The sequence below is a fragment of the Perca fluviatilis genome, chromosome 13, assembly GCF_010015445.1.
Source record: "Perca fluviatilis chromosome 13, GENO_Pfluv_1.0, whole genome shotgun sequence".
Taxonomy (NCBI): Eukaryota; Metazoa; Chordata; class Actinopteri; order Perciformes; family Percidae; genus Perca; species Perca fluviatilis.
In genome coordinates this window covers 28,327,977-28,341,622 of record NC_053124.1, presented here as the reverse complement: position 1 = coordinate 28,341,622, position 13,646 = coordinate 28,327,977, and the positions used below count along the sequence as shown (strand labels likewise).

General features: G+C 39.2%; 1 protein-coding gene and 1 pseudogene across 1 annotated transcript in view; both read left to right on the top strand.

The window, feature by feature from the left end:
- Nucleotides 1–13,646, top strand: part of LOC120571311 — a 177,523-nt gene that overhangs the window by 56,051 nt on the left and 107,826 nt on the right. Inside the window, exons 3-4 of the mRNA XM_039820192.1 lie at nucleotides 7,587–7,865; nucleotides 8,658–8,960. Coding sequence (XP_039676126.1) covers nucleotides 7,587–7,865; nucleotides 8,658–8,960 — 582 coding nt within the window. The remainder of the gene's footprint in view (nucleotides 1–7,586; nucleotides 7,866–8,657; nucleotides 8,961–13,646) is intronic.
- LOC120571307 overlaps nucleotides 1–13,646 on the top strand; it is a 212,999-nt pseudogene that overhangs the window by 180,275 nt on the left and 19,078 nt on the right.

Here is a 13,646-nt window from a genome sequence, read left to right as displayed (position 1 = left end):
TCTCTCTCTCTCTCAGGTGCTCACATTGCCCAGAGGATGTACGGCTGTTAGTGGGATGATGAGACTGGAGAGGTCAATGGTTTTCGTCAGGATGGTTATGATGGAGAAGACTTCATAGCATTGGACCTGAAGACAGAGTCATGGATCGCTCCAAAACAACAGGCTGTCATCACCAAACACAAGTGGGACAATGACAAAGCTCAGATAGCTCAGCTGAAACACTACCTGACCCAGATTTGTCCTGAGTGGCTGAAGAAGTATGTGAACTATGGGAGGAGCTCTCTGCTGAGAACAGGTACAATCACATGACCTGATGGAGTTTAATGGACACAACAATGTTAACATTTCTTCTTGGGTTTCTAACCAACAGTAACATTACAATACATATTAAACAACAGAGTTTACACACATTTCTCTTTCTCTCATGTTCTCACTTCTCTTCATCTCTCTGACTCCCTCACCTCTTTGCATTTATCACCACTCTTTTCCGCACTTTTTTCTCTTTCTTTCTGCTTTGTTTCTGTTTGTCTCAGTTTGTCTCTCTGTCTCTTTCTGTCTTTCTCACACTAACTGTCCTCCCTTTTTTAAACTTCAGTGAGGTTTGTTTGCATTTCATAAAACAATGCATTTAAAATACATTACATCAAACAGGAATGATAATATTAATCTCCAGTAAATAATAATAAAGTCTTTGTCTCTCTCTCTGCAGATCTTCCCTCAGTGTCTCTCCTCCAGAAGACTCCCTCCTCTCCAGTCAGCTGCCACGCTACAGGTTTCTACCCTGACAGAGCCATGATGTTCTGGAGGAAAGATGGAGAGGAGCTTCATGAGGACGTGGACCTCGGAGAGATCCTCCCCAACCACGATGGATCTTTCCAGATGAGTGTTGACCTGGACCTTTCATCAGTCCCAGCTGAAGACTGGAGGAGGTACGACTGTGTGTTTTCAGCTGTTTGCGGGTGTGGAGGGACAGCACCGTACCCACCAAACTGGACAAAGCAGAGATCAGGACCAACAGAGGTGAGACTGGAATTAGGACGTGAGGAAGGAAACACACATTTAGTTTACTCTAACAGTCCTGTACTTCATGTATTTTTATGTGTTGGATGGGAAGTTTTGTTTCCTTAAATGGTTTTGTTGTTTCTTTTATCTAGTTTTATATATATATATATATATATATATATATATATATATATATATATATATATATATATATATATATATATATATATATATATATATATATATAACTTTAAGGATTAGATAATTAAACCAATCTTTACTTTTACAGTAATGTAAACTAAAAGTTTTAAACTGCTTTGGAGAAATGATTGTTGTCCACCACCATGATGTTTGTGCTGTCTGCCCACCGGTTATATAGCTTTGATTTAATGAAAAAGAAACATTTCAATAATGAAACATACAAAACACTTCTTTTTTAACCTCTTTCATAAATGTAACTTAAGTGTCTGTATACAGGTTAGTGGTCTGGTTGATAGATGGATGTTCTTCTCTTCTAATCTGCTTCATCTGTTCAGGTTGGGACTATTGTTGTTGTTTTCTACTCAACAGCGAATACTATGTACATTTACATCATCGCTGCAGTGGTTGTTCTGGCTCTCGTCCTCCTCGCTGTGATCAGAGTCCTAGTTTACAGAAAGAAGAAAGGTGAGACACTCAAACAGAAAGATTTTCTCATGTTTCAGTATTTTTGATTTAGACTTTGAGTTGATGCTTTTTACCAGATTGTGAAAGTAAAGCAAACGTCAACGGTAAGTGGTGTGATGCTCAGTGTCATGATAATATGACTAGAAGAGACAAATATATATTTTAGATAAACATTAATTAATCACCTGGTAGAGCAGACGCCCTTATATGTAGGTTTACTCCTCGATGCAGCGGCCGCAGGTTCGACTGCTGCATGTCATTCCCCCTCTCTCTCCTCTATCATGTCTTCAGCTGTCCTATATAAATAAAGCTTAAATTATCTTAAAAAAACATTTTCTTTTTTATATTTCCAATTCTTTTTATTTACTTAATTAGCCCATTTATCTTTATATTTCAACATTTTTGTATTTCATTATTTATTCTTTTATTTTTTACTCTTTATCATTCCACAATTTTAGTTTATCTTTCTTTTATTTGATTTATTCTTCTTTATGGCATTCCTAAAGATCCAAAAACCAAACCAAACACTATCCACACTCAGCTTAAAGGGACAGAAATGTCTCGGAGTGGATTATCAGTAACGCCAATACATAAAATATAACTGGATTATCTAAAAGTAAACGCACATTAAACATAATATATGAAGAATAGAAGCAAATATGATGAAATATCGACATTAGACCAGTGGAAATCTGTGCTTTGGTCTGAGGAGTCCAAATTTGCGATCTTTGGTTCCAACCGCTGTGTCTTTGTGTGACGCAGAAAAGGTGAACGGATGGATTCTACATGCCTGGTTCCCACCGTGAAGCATGGAGGAGGAGGTGTGATGGTGTGGGGGTGCTTTGCTGGTGACACTGTTGGGGATTTATTCAAAATTGAAGGCATACTGAACCAGCATGGCTACCACAGCATCCTGCAGACATGCCATCCCATCCGGTTTGCGTTTAGTTGGACCATTATTTATTTTTCAACAGGACAATGACCCCAAACACACCTCCAGGCTGTGTAAGGGCTATTTGACCAAGAAGGAGAGTGATGGAGTGCTGTGCCAGATGACCCGGCCTTCACAGTCACCGGACCTGAACCCAATCGAGATGGTTTGGTGTGAGCTGGACCGCAGAGTGAAGGCAAAAGGGCCAACAAGTGCCAAGCATCTCTGGGAACTCCTTCAAGACTGTTGGAAAACCATTTCAGGTGACGACCTCTTGAAGCTCATCAAGAGAATGCCAAGAGTGTGCAAAGCAGTAATCGGAGCAAAGGGTGGCTACTTTGAGGAATCTAAAATATAAGACATGTTTTCAGTTATTTCACACTTTTTTGTTAAGTACATAATTCCATATGTGTTCATTCATAGTTTTGATGCCTTCAGTGAGAATCTACAATGTAAATAGTCATGAAAATAAAGAAACACATTGAATGAGAAGGTGTGTCCAATCTTTTGGCCTGTACTTTATATATTTTAGTTAAACGTTTATTAATATTTATGTGTTGATATTACAAAAATATCTTTTATGTTACATTACATTACTGTCCTGAATTCCCACTATTCCCACTATAGGTGTTACGGATAAACATATTCATCCTGCTAATAATTCTTACAATTATATTACATTATATTACATTAGCCTAACGATCATTCTAGAAGATCTGAGCAGCAGAAGGTAGAATACTCCTTTCATATGTGAACACAGCTGAGAAACCAGAATAAAGCCCCGCATGTCTCCCCCTCCTCTCACACAGGCTGAAAATTATTATTAATATTAATATTGTATTAGTATATTAGATTATAAACAAGTTCAGGGGAGACACCCCAGGTGAATAGGACAAAATAATGAACTTCCCCACTTAATTACTTACATTGAGACATATATTTGTATTACAACTTTGCTGAAATGTTTTCTTTAAATATGCAAATGAGGCCTTATCTAATGCTAATTTTGGTGAATTTAGCAGAAATTTGCAGGCGCAAATAGACAAAGTGTAGTAAAATAAACACCTAAATGTGTATTTTATATGTTTTTTCCCCCAATAGTCTGAAAGAAGACATTCTATGAAAGCAAAATAACCCCAAAACTCCAAATTGAAAAATTATGGTTTTGCCTGGGGTGTCTCCCCTTAAGACGACCCTGTATGAATTAAGGTGACACATTTTCTTATTTTTTTACTATTTATGTTATGTAAGCTACGTTGTGTATCTATGTGGATCGTAATAAACTAAACAAAAAAAATGAAGTCCCGCATGTCTCCCCCTCCTCTCACACAGGCTGAAATAACATCATTTTACTTTCTCTTTCGTTCATAACCTCACCGGGTCAGTTTAACCCAAGTGTTGGGGGTCTGGTTTGTGGTTCTCCCCCCTCTTCCTCCTTCCTCAACTTTTTTTGCAGTTCTCTCTCGGGTGAACTGCTTTAATGTGTTCATGCAAATTGGTGGTTACCACAGTGGTGAATTACTTTTTTGCACACATCACATGTGGCAGTGTCCGTATCAGCTGGAGTGAATAAACTCCACACAGCGCTTCTCTTTCGGCTGCTACTATAGGCTACTTATAATATATGGTGACCTCAGAGGTACTGGCTCTATTTTGTCTGAGTTTGTAGCTCGTTGTTTCCCTCAGCACGGTAGGAAAGATGCGTCGTTTGTGATTTAATCCCGGAAGTTCGAATCTGTTTTCTTTCTAACTTTACCGAAGTCCAGCTCGGTCCTCAGACACGTCTTTATCAAAACAAGATGAAAAAGTTCCTGTTGTTGCTTTTGTTCTGCCACGTCTCATCTCCAGGTAAGATCACATTTTAAATCTTTACTTTGAACTCAGCTCTGGGTTAAGTTTCTGTGTAGCTCTGGAACACGTGTTCAGCTGGAGTTTAGTTTCACTTTTACTTCACCTCGACACTATCATGTTTTAGATTAACTGAATCATACTGCCATCATATGTATGATAAAATAATGATATGCGTCTATTTATACTGAATGCATGAACCTTGTTTGTCCATCAGTGAAACACTCACTCAAGTTTTTTCTCACTGGATCTTCTGGAGTCCCAAACTTCCCAGAGATTGTGGCCGCTGGAGTGGTGGATGAAGTTCTGATTGGTTACTGCGACACCAAGAAAAAGATAGTGGAACCCAAACAGGACTGGATTAAAACAAGTTTAGAAACCAATCCTCAGCAGTTGGAGTGGTACACTCAAACATGTTTGGAGATTGAGCCAAACTTCTTCAAAGCCAAAATAGATAACTTCAAGCAACGCTTCAACAAAAGTGGAGGTACAGTATTTAAACATGTTACAATTAACTTTTACTGCTAAACTGTAAAGTGACCTAAACTCATTCCCACCCTGAGATAATGAAATTCTAAACATCAATAGTCAAAATATCTTCACAATAACATACACAGGAAGAGGAAATACAAGACATGTCCTTCATGGACCTTCATGGAGATAATTAGTTTGAGGGCCTTATCATCTGTCTGTACAGGTTATATTTCAGGAATCCAAATGTTTTGTTTGCCATCTGAAGCTTTGTGTTGCTGCATAACGCTTAAAAAGTGAAATAACTAAGATTTTGATATTACATGTTGGAAAATTGGAAGCCTGTCTAGGCTTTTTTTTTCATCATGTACAGAATAAATATTCTGTTAACAAAGTAAACTTTCATTACACAAAATCAGACTAATGAAATGCAGCTGCCTTTCTGAGATGGTAATCCAAGAAGTAGAAAATAATGCAATAACTATAAATTGTTGGCCAATTGAACCTGGGACTGCATCCAAGGCTGCAGATGTTAGATAGCACCAGTTGTATGATAACAGAACACAAGGAGGAGAGAGATCAGGTCCTCAGCTGGACACCAAGCAGGGATGGTTCATTTCATGTTCCACATCTGAAACCCTAAACTATGGAGTGACCCACACTGGTGTAACTTTGGGTATATATATATATATATATATATATACACACACACATACACACATTACCGGTCAAAAGTTTTAGAACACCCCAATTGTTTTTGTTTTTTATTGAAATTTTAGCAGTTCGAGTCCAATGAATAGCTTGAAATGGTACAAAGGTAAGTGGTGAACTGCCTGAGGTTAAAAAAAAAAGTAAGATTACCCAAAACTGAAAAATAATGTACATTTCAGAATTTTACAAAAAGGCCTTTTTCAGGGAACAAGAAATGGGTTAACAATGTAAAGCTGTTCTGCAAGAAATGGAGGTTGATCAAGCTTTGAAAGTTGGTGCTACCAATTCCCACAGGTGTTCACACTTGTCTGAATTACTGACAACCCCCTCTGTTTGTATAAAAGTATTGTTGGAACACACTGTGGTACCACACCCTCGTGAGTATTATTTGAACAGTATTGTACTGCAGAAAGTAGTGTGTTGCCATAAAAATGGCGGGGAAAAGGCAATTAAAAATGGAAGAGAGACAGACCATCATAACACTTAAGAATGTGTCTGTCCTACAGAGAAATTGCGAAGAAAGTGAGTACAGTATTCTTCACCATCAAAAGGCACTTAGAAACTGGGGGAAACTCTGACAGGAAGAGGTCTGGCAGACCCAAAGCCACAACAGAATCAGAAGACAAGTTTCTGGGAGTCAACAGCTTGCGTGATAGGCGGCTCACAGGACAACAGCTTCAAGCACAGCTTAATGGTGGTCGTAATAAGCAAGTCTCAGTTTCAACTGTAAAGAGGAGACTTGGAGCTGCAGGTTTGATAGGTCGAGTTGCAGCAAGAAAGTTGCTAAGACGTCAGAATAAGAAAAAGAGGCTTGCCTGGGCCAAGAAACATCGCCAATGGACTACTGACTACTGAAGACTGGAAGAAGGTGCTATGGACTGATGAATCAAAATTTGAAATCTTCGGTTCATCACGCAGATTTTGGTATGCCGTTGAGTAGGCGAAAGGATGGTTCCTCAGTGTGTGACATCAACTGTCAAACATGGAGGAGGAAGCGTGATGGTCTGGGGCTGTTTTGCTGGATCCAGGGTCGGTGATTTGTACAGAGTGAAAGGCATCCTAAACCAAAACGGCTACCACAGCATTTTTCAGCGCCATGCAGTACCCTCTGGTATGGGCCTAGTTGGTCAGGGGTTCATCCTACAGCAAGATAATGACCCAAAACATAAGTCCAAGCTATGCCAGAACTTCCTGTCCTTAGGAAAAAAGAACAAGATGGTAAGCTTAAAAACATGGAGTGGCCAGCACAGTCACCAGACTTAAACCCCATTGAGCTGGTTTGAGATAAACTGGACAGAAAAGTGAAAGCAAAGCAACCTGCAAGTGCCACACATTTATGGGAACTTCTGCAACAGAGTTGGGAAGAACTTTCTGAAGAATATTTGATTTCCATTGTAGAAAGAATGCCACGAGTGTGTTCAGCTGTTATATCTGCCAAAGGGAGCTACTTTGATGAGTCAAAAATTTTGAATACATTTTGATTTATAAATTGATTCCATGATTTCTTTTTTAACTTAAATTGTTCATTTGTTCTATTATTTAATTCCAGAGTACAATAAGACATTGAACTGCATGAATTTCAATAAAAACCTGGAAAAATTGGGGTGTTCTAAAACTTTTGACCAGTAGTGTATATACTAACAGTTGCATGTGTACAGAATATACACTTGTTTCATTGCCATCAGCAGTCATCTGGGAATTGACAGAGTAGTTACTATTTAAGCTGTGAAATAGATATCGGGTTCCATCACCCATAGCAACCTCTCCTTCGAACACCACACCATCAAATCAGCAGAACTCCCTATTGTGGGAGTAATGTTAGGTTTTATTTTTGATGTGTTGCTTTATATGATAATTTTAATTAATGTAAAGTGTCTTTACGTACTGTCAAAAGCACTCTATAAATAAAATGTATTATTATTATGCATTATTAATAATTACAGTCTCCGTCTCTCAGGTGTCCACATTTTCCAGGAGATGAGTGGCTGTGAGTGGGACGATGAGACTGGAGAGGTCAATGGTTTTAATCAGTATGGTTATGATGGAGAAGACTTCCTAGCATTGGACCTGAAGACATCTACATGGATCGCTGCAAAACCACAGGCTGTCATCATCAAACAAAGTTGGGATGCGGACAAATCTAGAATAAAACACAATGAGATTTACCTCACTAAGATGTGTCCTGAATGGCTGAAGAAGTATGTAGACTACGGAAAGATCTCTCTGCTGAGAAAAGGTAGAATCACATTTCCTGATGTAGTTTCATGAACTTAACAATGTTCATACCGTCTGATCAGACTGAACTGCCATTTTATTATCACTCCAATCAGTCTGACATCACCTTCTTTTTGGCTGTTTTCTGTGGTGGTAAGATTTGATCTAGCCCTCCTCAATCAGTAGAGACTGACAAGTTAGAGTGCTCTGACATTACTTTCTATCAATAGCCAATGATAGCCAGTGCACAGTTAGCATACGGTGAGTAAGTTTAACTGCATTGACAGGTGGTCTGTCAGTTGGTCCGTTTGTCCTTCAGCTTGTTACAGACTGACTGGATGGCTGTAAAATACTGTACATATATTCATGGTCCCCAGAGAATCAATTGTAAAAACTTTGAACCTCTGACTTTTCAGCTAACGCCATCATCAGGTCAAATCCTTCTGTTTATCCAGCTATTTGATTTATGACCAAATACCTGCAAAACTAATGACTCAGCCTCAGCTGTACTTTAGGTTTAGCACTAATGAGGAAATATTAGAATGCTAACATGCAGAACTGAGATTATAACCTGCCAAACATCAACATGCTGCTAAAATTAGCTCAAAGCGTCGCTGTACATCAGAACAACCTCAGAGCTGCTAGCATGGCTTTAAACTCTTAGTCTTGTTGTTTGATGTTTATTTTCACACCTTCTGTTACCAATTCCCTATTGTATTTTTCTTCAGTTTTCTTTTTCCGTTATTTTCTTTCCTTTCACCTTTGACCTTTCTCATCTCTCTCTCTCTCTCTCTCTCTCTCTCTCTCTCTGCAGATCTTCCCTCAGTGTCTCTCCTCCAGAAGTCTCCCTCCTCTCCAGTCAGCTGCCACGCTACAGGTTTCTACCCTGACAGAGCCATGATGTTCTGGAGGAAAGATGGAGAGGAGCTTCATGAGGACGTGGACCTCGGAGAGATCCTCCCCAACCACGATGGATCCTTCCAGATGAGTGTTGACCTGGACCTTTCATCAGTCCCAGCTGAAGACTGGAGGAGGTACGACTGTGTGTTTCAGCTCTCTGGTGTGGAGGACCACATCGTCACCAAACTGGACAAAGCAGAGATCAGGACCAACAGAGGTGAGACAGAAATTAGACGCGATTGAGCTTGATTTTTGTTACCTTTGCCAAGGTGGTTATCTTTGTGGTCTTGTTGTGTTTGTGCAACAGATTTCTATAAATGCTGGTGGATTATGTTATCCACCAGCATTTATAGAAATCTGTTCGGCCGTAATCCAAGAAAGAACTTATGAGAAATGAGTGTGTATAATGCCAACATTTTAACTTCAACCTTATTGTCCCCAAGAGGAAACTTGTCTCACAGCCAATTAAAGCACAGAACACAGGCTTGAACATAAAACATAATACATATGTGACACGTACAATTATGTTAAAAGAACAGCTAAAAACTCCCCACATAAACATATAGAACTACTGTACAGCAGTCACAAGTTGTGCCTGTATGGGAGACAGTGTTGAGATGACAGAAATGAGGGAGAGGGAGATACAACCGGATGCAATAAAGGTCTTCGGTTGCACTCAAACTATTTGTCGCCATTATGGCTGGCTGTGAGATTTAGATTCTGTGAAGTTATACTTTATTACATAACCAGCCATAAGTCTTAAAAACTTTGTGCAGCCAACTGTATGCACACTTAGAGGACCGGTGCTGACATTTACTCCGAGAATTCCTGCAAAGTTACTTTTCACATGTAGATGGCGCCACGAGAAAATGGTAATTAAGTTAACCCATGCACCAGAACAATGAAAAGGAGTGAAGAGCAAATGGCACCACTGTGTGGCCAATTGAAAAAGTACCTCTACATTTTTGCTTTTAACTCTGAAGTGTAGAAGCAAACTCTTCAGCACGACTTGATAAGTTGCAACAATGTGAATGAACCCAAAGTGTGAATGTTGTGTGTTGGTTCCAGTTGGTCCCCCAGAGTTCCCTGCTGGTGCTGCTGTTGGAGTTGCTGTAGGACTGCTGCTGCTGCTGGCACTCTGCATCTCTGGACTCTTCATCTGGAGAAGGAACAATAATGGTGAGGAACAAACATGTTTTTACTCCACTAATTACTTTAATAGGAATACCGCTGATAGACTCGTCTTGCATATTATTTGTGGTACTTTTGGGAAATCTATTCATTTATAGGCAACAGGGAATTTATCATTTATCTCCCTTCATAAATTCTGAAATGTAAATTGTTTTCTAACATTGTTTTCTCTCATCTGTATTTCAGGCTTCCGGCCTGCTAACAGTAAGAATTCTACCTTAAAATACTTCAAATCGATTTTCTTTTTCCCCAGTTGTGGACAAGCAACTAATATCCTGTTCACCATAAAAACTAATTTTCTGCAAAATGTGGACATCAGTATGAGAAAAATATGACTTTTACTATTTATTTACTACTTGTCTTGACAGGGTGACAGTGAAGATCAGAAGAGGATGCTGAAGTCCACTGAGTGAAGAGTCAACAAAATCTCAACAGTCCCTGCGTTCCAATACTACCATACTATTTAGTATGTTAGAAAAAAGATTTAGTACATCCCTGCAGTTTGCCAAAAAATACCGTAGGCCTGTACTACGAAGCAGGATTTGGCGTTAACGAGCTAACTTAAGGCTCAACCCAGGATTTTCTGTACTACGAAGATGGATCAGTTGTTATCGGGTTCAATCTCCGTGGTAACTCATGCTGAACACCTAACCTGGTCGGGAGCAGGTTAAGTTGGAGATCAGAGATCAACCGGTGTAAAAGCACCGCCTACTGACCAATCAATAGGTCGATTAATAACGGCGTCACCATTCTTAAAGAAGATCAGGCGGAGCTCGGTGCAGAGAGAGAGAGAGAGGGGGAGAGAGAGAGAGAGAGAGAGAGAGAGAGGGGGGAGAGAGAGAGGGGGGAGAGGGGTGCGCTCATAAAAGTTAAAACATTGAGAGACCAACAACCCCGTTAACATGGGTATTTTTATGAAATATAGCCTATATATTTTAATGGGAGGGAATTACATATCGGCTTCTTGAGCCGTGTGTCGCCAATGCGCACATCGGTTTGAATTATGTTTTTATGTTTTATTTGCTCTAACGATCGCTTCCCACTGCCAGGGTTGCAACTGAAATAATAGGCTAAAGCAACGACAGTTTATGGAAAGTCCAAGTGTAATTATGGTCAGATCTTCCTGACTGATGAGGAAGTGATATTAATAAGCGTTGTGATTTAAACATCTACAGCGTCGGCTATTTATTTATTTTTTTGCAGCTTTCCTTCCTGTTTTAGGAAGCAGCGACTGTATTGCGTTTTCCCTGGAAAACCGATTCTGTGTTCTTCATATTTATGTAGAATTATAATTTGCTCTTCTTATATATAACATGCGGCTCTGGTAGATGTTTGCGATTGGTCGTGGTGTGCAAACACCGCCTCTTTTATGTGAACGCGCGCGCCGCTGGATTGGGAAACCCTGAGTTGACTGAACTAGTTGATAACCAGCGTCGTAGTACAGGTTATGCGGGACCGCGGTTGTTAAGTTAGGTGAAGCCGGATTACTGAAAGAAATCCAGGACATGTTGATCTTGCTTCGTAGTACAGGCCTCTGGATGTGCTTCTGCATCTGGTCAGATGTTGCAGTAGGCAAGCCAGCATGCTTTTCTGGCTATTCTTTTTTTTTTTTAGGTCCATTTCCACTTTATTAAATCATTGCAATATTTTTTTATTTATTTTATTGTAATATGAGACAATACAAGAAACCGCAAATGATACAAGATAGACAGTCACATAAAGGAAAAAAAAAATAAAGATTTCTGGCTATTCTGACCCACAATCCTTCAGAGCTATGAATGTGCAAAGATGTTGCAATGAAATCTGGGCCCTGGTGTGTGAGTGAGGGGATGGATCCCACCCCCCCCCCACGCTCATGTTCCCAGCAGACTGGAGTCTGGCGAAGATTTAATGTTGTTTAATGTATCTCTATAATAACACCAAAAATCTGTTATTATTCATGTGCTGCATTTTTTTGGTTGCACTGATTACTGTTTTTAAATAATTTACTAATATGTGATAAAGTGTACCAACCCCCATTTTACTATAACTTGTACAGATTAGGTTTTTATTCACAAATAAAGTGCTTCAGAAAACAACATTTAAGAGTAAGGCCAATTCGGTTCTTCAGGCAGGTAGGATTTGTTGTTTGTATGAGGTTTATAGTTCTTTCATAACATTTCAAGTATTTTTCCTGAATTCCTCTTTGGTAAAGGTATATTGTATTATTATTAATTGAATGATGAATACATATAATCAGAGTTTATCATGATAAACTCAGCAAGCAGAAAGAGTTCCAGCCTTAAAGTCACAAAAAATATTGCCTGGATATAATATTTGACACGTACAGTAACCATAAACTCTATTTGTAACTTTTTATAAAGAGCTTCAGCAACAATAAGTGAGGATGGAAAGAGCTACTCTCTTTCCATCCTCACTTATTGTAAACAGCGCCAAAGCAAGAGCAAAATGAAAACCAGCATCAGATGTTCAAACATCAACAGAGGTGTTCCATTTCTCTTGTTGGAGCAGTTTTCAGCGTCCACAGCTCCAGATCAGTTCAGGAGCATTCAGCCTGTCACACACAGATCACCTGATCTCATCTTTGGCTTTAAGAAGCTCTCAGGGTCACCTCAGCACATTTACTCACTACAACATCAATGAAAGCACTCTTGGAGTTGTTGTTTGTGTTGTCGATATTTTTGATCAGGACTGTTTTCAATCAGCCACACAGAACAAAAGAAGAAGAAGACACTACTGCACCCCCACAAACTGCAGAGTAGCTGATCTGGAGCTGACAGTGACCTCTGACCTCCCACAAGATTTAATACATGTCTGCACATTACATTAGATTACATTAGGCTACATTACATTATATTATATTACATTAGCCTACAGATCATAGAAGATCTGAGCAGCAGAAGGTAGATACTCCTTTAATATGTGCACACAGCTGAGAAACCAGAATAAAGCCCCGCATGTCTCCCCATCCTCTCACACAGGCTGAAATAACATCATTTTTACTTCCTCTTTCGTTCATAACCTCACTGTGTATGTTTTACGGAGTAACAGATGACGTTGATGCTTATCCTAAATTCCCATTGGCTCAGATGGAGAGAGAGATTTAGCGCCCCTTCTGGTTTTATCCTCAGTTGACCCCAGCTGGTTCTCGAGCTGGAAGGGACGGTGTCTGTCTGTCTCTCTGAATCGGTTGTCGTACGTCTGCAGCCCCGAAGCCTCCCGTCTCGTGCCGGGGTGTGTCCAACGGTAAATTCAGAGGGTCAGAAACTTAATCGCGAATTATTTTCTAGATGGAGTCACGGTTAAGTTAGTGTGCACAAACATATAGGCCCTAGCTCAACAATGAAGCCGCCCACATGTAATACTATAATAATACACATTTACAATTAATATGCGACCACAGAAGAGTACAATAAAAAAGGTTTTCATGCCTAAGGGGATCTGATGTTCTCTAAAAATTTTAGATAAGAGTAGGTTAACCAATATTTTATTATAAATCTTATTTTTCTTCTGAAATTTCTAAAGCTGCATTTATGGATATGAAATTTGGCAAGAAGAAAAATAAGATATAGGCTTAAATAAAATATTGGTTAACCTTCTTTCTGAAATCATAAAAAATAAAGTAAATGTTTTGAGGTGAAGGGACCATTTAAAACTGCATCAGCGTTTACGTTGACATTTATTTAAGCAATATCCTACATGAGAGTTTAAT